The sequence below is a fragment of the Myotis yumanensis genome, unplaced genomic scaffold (assembly GCF_028538775.1).
Source record: "Myotis yumanensis isolate MYYU_CA2020_CCGP unplaced genomic scaffold, mMyoYum1.0.hap1 SCAF_1, whole genome shotgun sequence".
Lineage (NCBI taxonomy): Eukaryota > Metazoa > Chordata > Mammalia > Chiroptera > Vespertilionidae > Myotis > Myotis yumanensis.
The window spans coordinates 227,114,728-227,116,298 of record NW_027223752.1 but is presented as its reverse complement, the minus strand read 5'-3'; the positions used below and the strand labels follow the sequence as shown (position 1 = coordinate 227,116,298).

The 1,571-nt window shown below is 58.0% G+C and overlaps 1 protein-coding gene across 1 annotated transcript; it reads right to left on the bottom strand.

Moving 5' to 3' along the window:
- Positions 1-488: 488 nt before the first annotated feature.
- Positions 489-1,286, bottom strand: LOC139007453 (basigin-like). Its single transcript, XM_070410912.1, has one exon. The coding sequence runs from the start codon at positions 1,284-1,286 to the stop codon at positions 489-491; it is 798 nt and encodes a 265-aa protein (XP_070267013.1).
- Positions 1,287-1,571: the final 285 nt, after the last annotated feature.

The following is a 1,571-nucleotide window of genomic DNA, read 5'->3' as shown; positions in this document are numbered from 1 at the left end:
TCCTTGCCTTTCTTCTCCATCACGTTTCTTGTCTGTGGAACATTGTGATTGGAAAGCATCAGAGACTTTGGGGCAAGAGTGGCCTGCATTTAAACAGGCGTGACCACGCCCAAGCTGTGGACTGCGGGCAAATTTGCTCACTTTTTTTTTCTTTTTTGAAAAGTGGGTCAGCAGTGCCTTTATTGGTGAGGAGGCAGGTGGGGTTGGGGGTTCCCATGTGAGTCAGGATGCTATGGTGGAAGAAGCCTCAGGCCCAACTGAGGAGGGGGTTTCTTTAGTCACCATGGGCACAGGTAGAAATGGGACTCCCACTCCCAGACCCTCCCCCAGCTCCCAGGTGGGGATGGCAGGAGCAGTGAGGGGGATACTCTGAGGGGCGGCCCTGAAGTCAAGCTGTATCAGGTCACACAGACCTGCGTTGATGGGACAGGACTTGCTTGGGGCCGGCAGGATGCCAGGCATTGTGACCGGTGACCTCTCTCTCTCGCTCAGTTGGCATTCCTCTTGTCCTTGTCAATGGTGTGAGGCCCACTGCTCTTTGGAGGAGCAGAGCCCATATCTTCCTCATCTAGGACCACTTCTGGCTTCCGACACTTCTCACAGGCGAAGATGATGATGACCATCACGACTACCTCGGTCAGGACGCCCAGGAAGGGCCACAGGGCAGCGAGGCGGCTGCGCAGGCGCAGCGTGATGAGGGCACGGTCCACGCCCTCGGTGTTGGTGCCAGAGCAGGCATACTCGCCAGCGTCTGCCTTCAGGTCGAGCCCCTGCCTGTGCAACTCCGTCCTGGTCTCCGAGGACACCACGAACGTGTTCTTGGACTTGTTGTTGAGAACCTGGTCCCCGGCCTCGGTGATCTTGTACCAGGCCCACTCAGTGACCGGGGGGAAGGACTCAGACTTGCAGACCAGCACCGCTCTCTCCCCCTCGATGCCAAGCACCGAGCTGTCCACAGCCTCAACCTTGGGGGGCCCCTTCACGGTCACGCGGGCGGTTCTGCCTGCGGGCTCCGAGAGGAAGGTGCAGGAGTACTGTCCCGAGCGCTCTTCTGGGTCTACCTCGTACTCCGTGGTCAGGTCGGGCGCCGCGTCCTCCTGCAGCACCCGGTCCCCTTTCATCCAGCGGTGCCCCAGGACGTGGGTGTCACTGGAATTCAAGGTGCAGGTGAGGCGTGTTCTGGAGCCCTCATCACGTATGGAAGTCGAGATATTGCTCCCCGCTCCTGAGCCGCTCTTGATGCCCAGCAGGGTGAACCCCAGAAGCACAAGTAGTGCTGCTGCCATGTCGCCGTCCAGGTCCCTGTCGCCAACCGCCACTGTCGCCAACCGCCGCCCCAGCGCTATGAGAACCTGGAAGGCGGGGCGGGCGCGGGTGCACAGGGAGGGGCGCGCACGGCCTGCCAGCCAGCCACCATCTTCGATCACTTCTTTAAGCTTCAGTTTCTTCAACCTCAAAAATGAATCATCTATGTCACAGGGCTGCTATGAGAGTTAACAGTAAATTATATATATATATATATTGCATTCAGCAAGATGTTTAGTACCAAGTAGGGCTCAAGAAATGTTCAT

Coding starts and splice junctions, on each gene's coding strand:
- LOC139007453 (XM_070410912.1), bottom strand. CDS start 1,286: ATGGCAGCAGCACTACTTGTGCTTCTGGGGTTCACCCTGCTGGGCATC.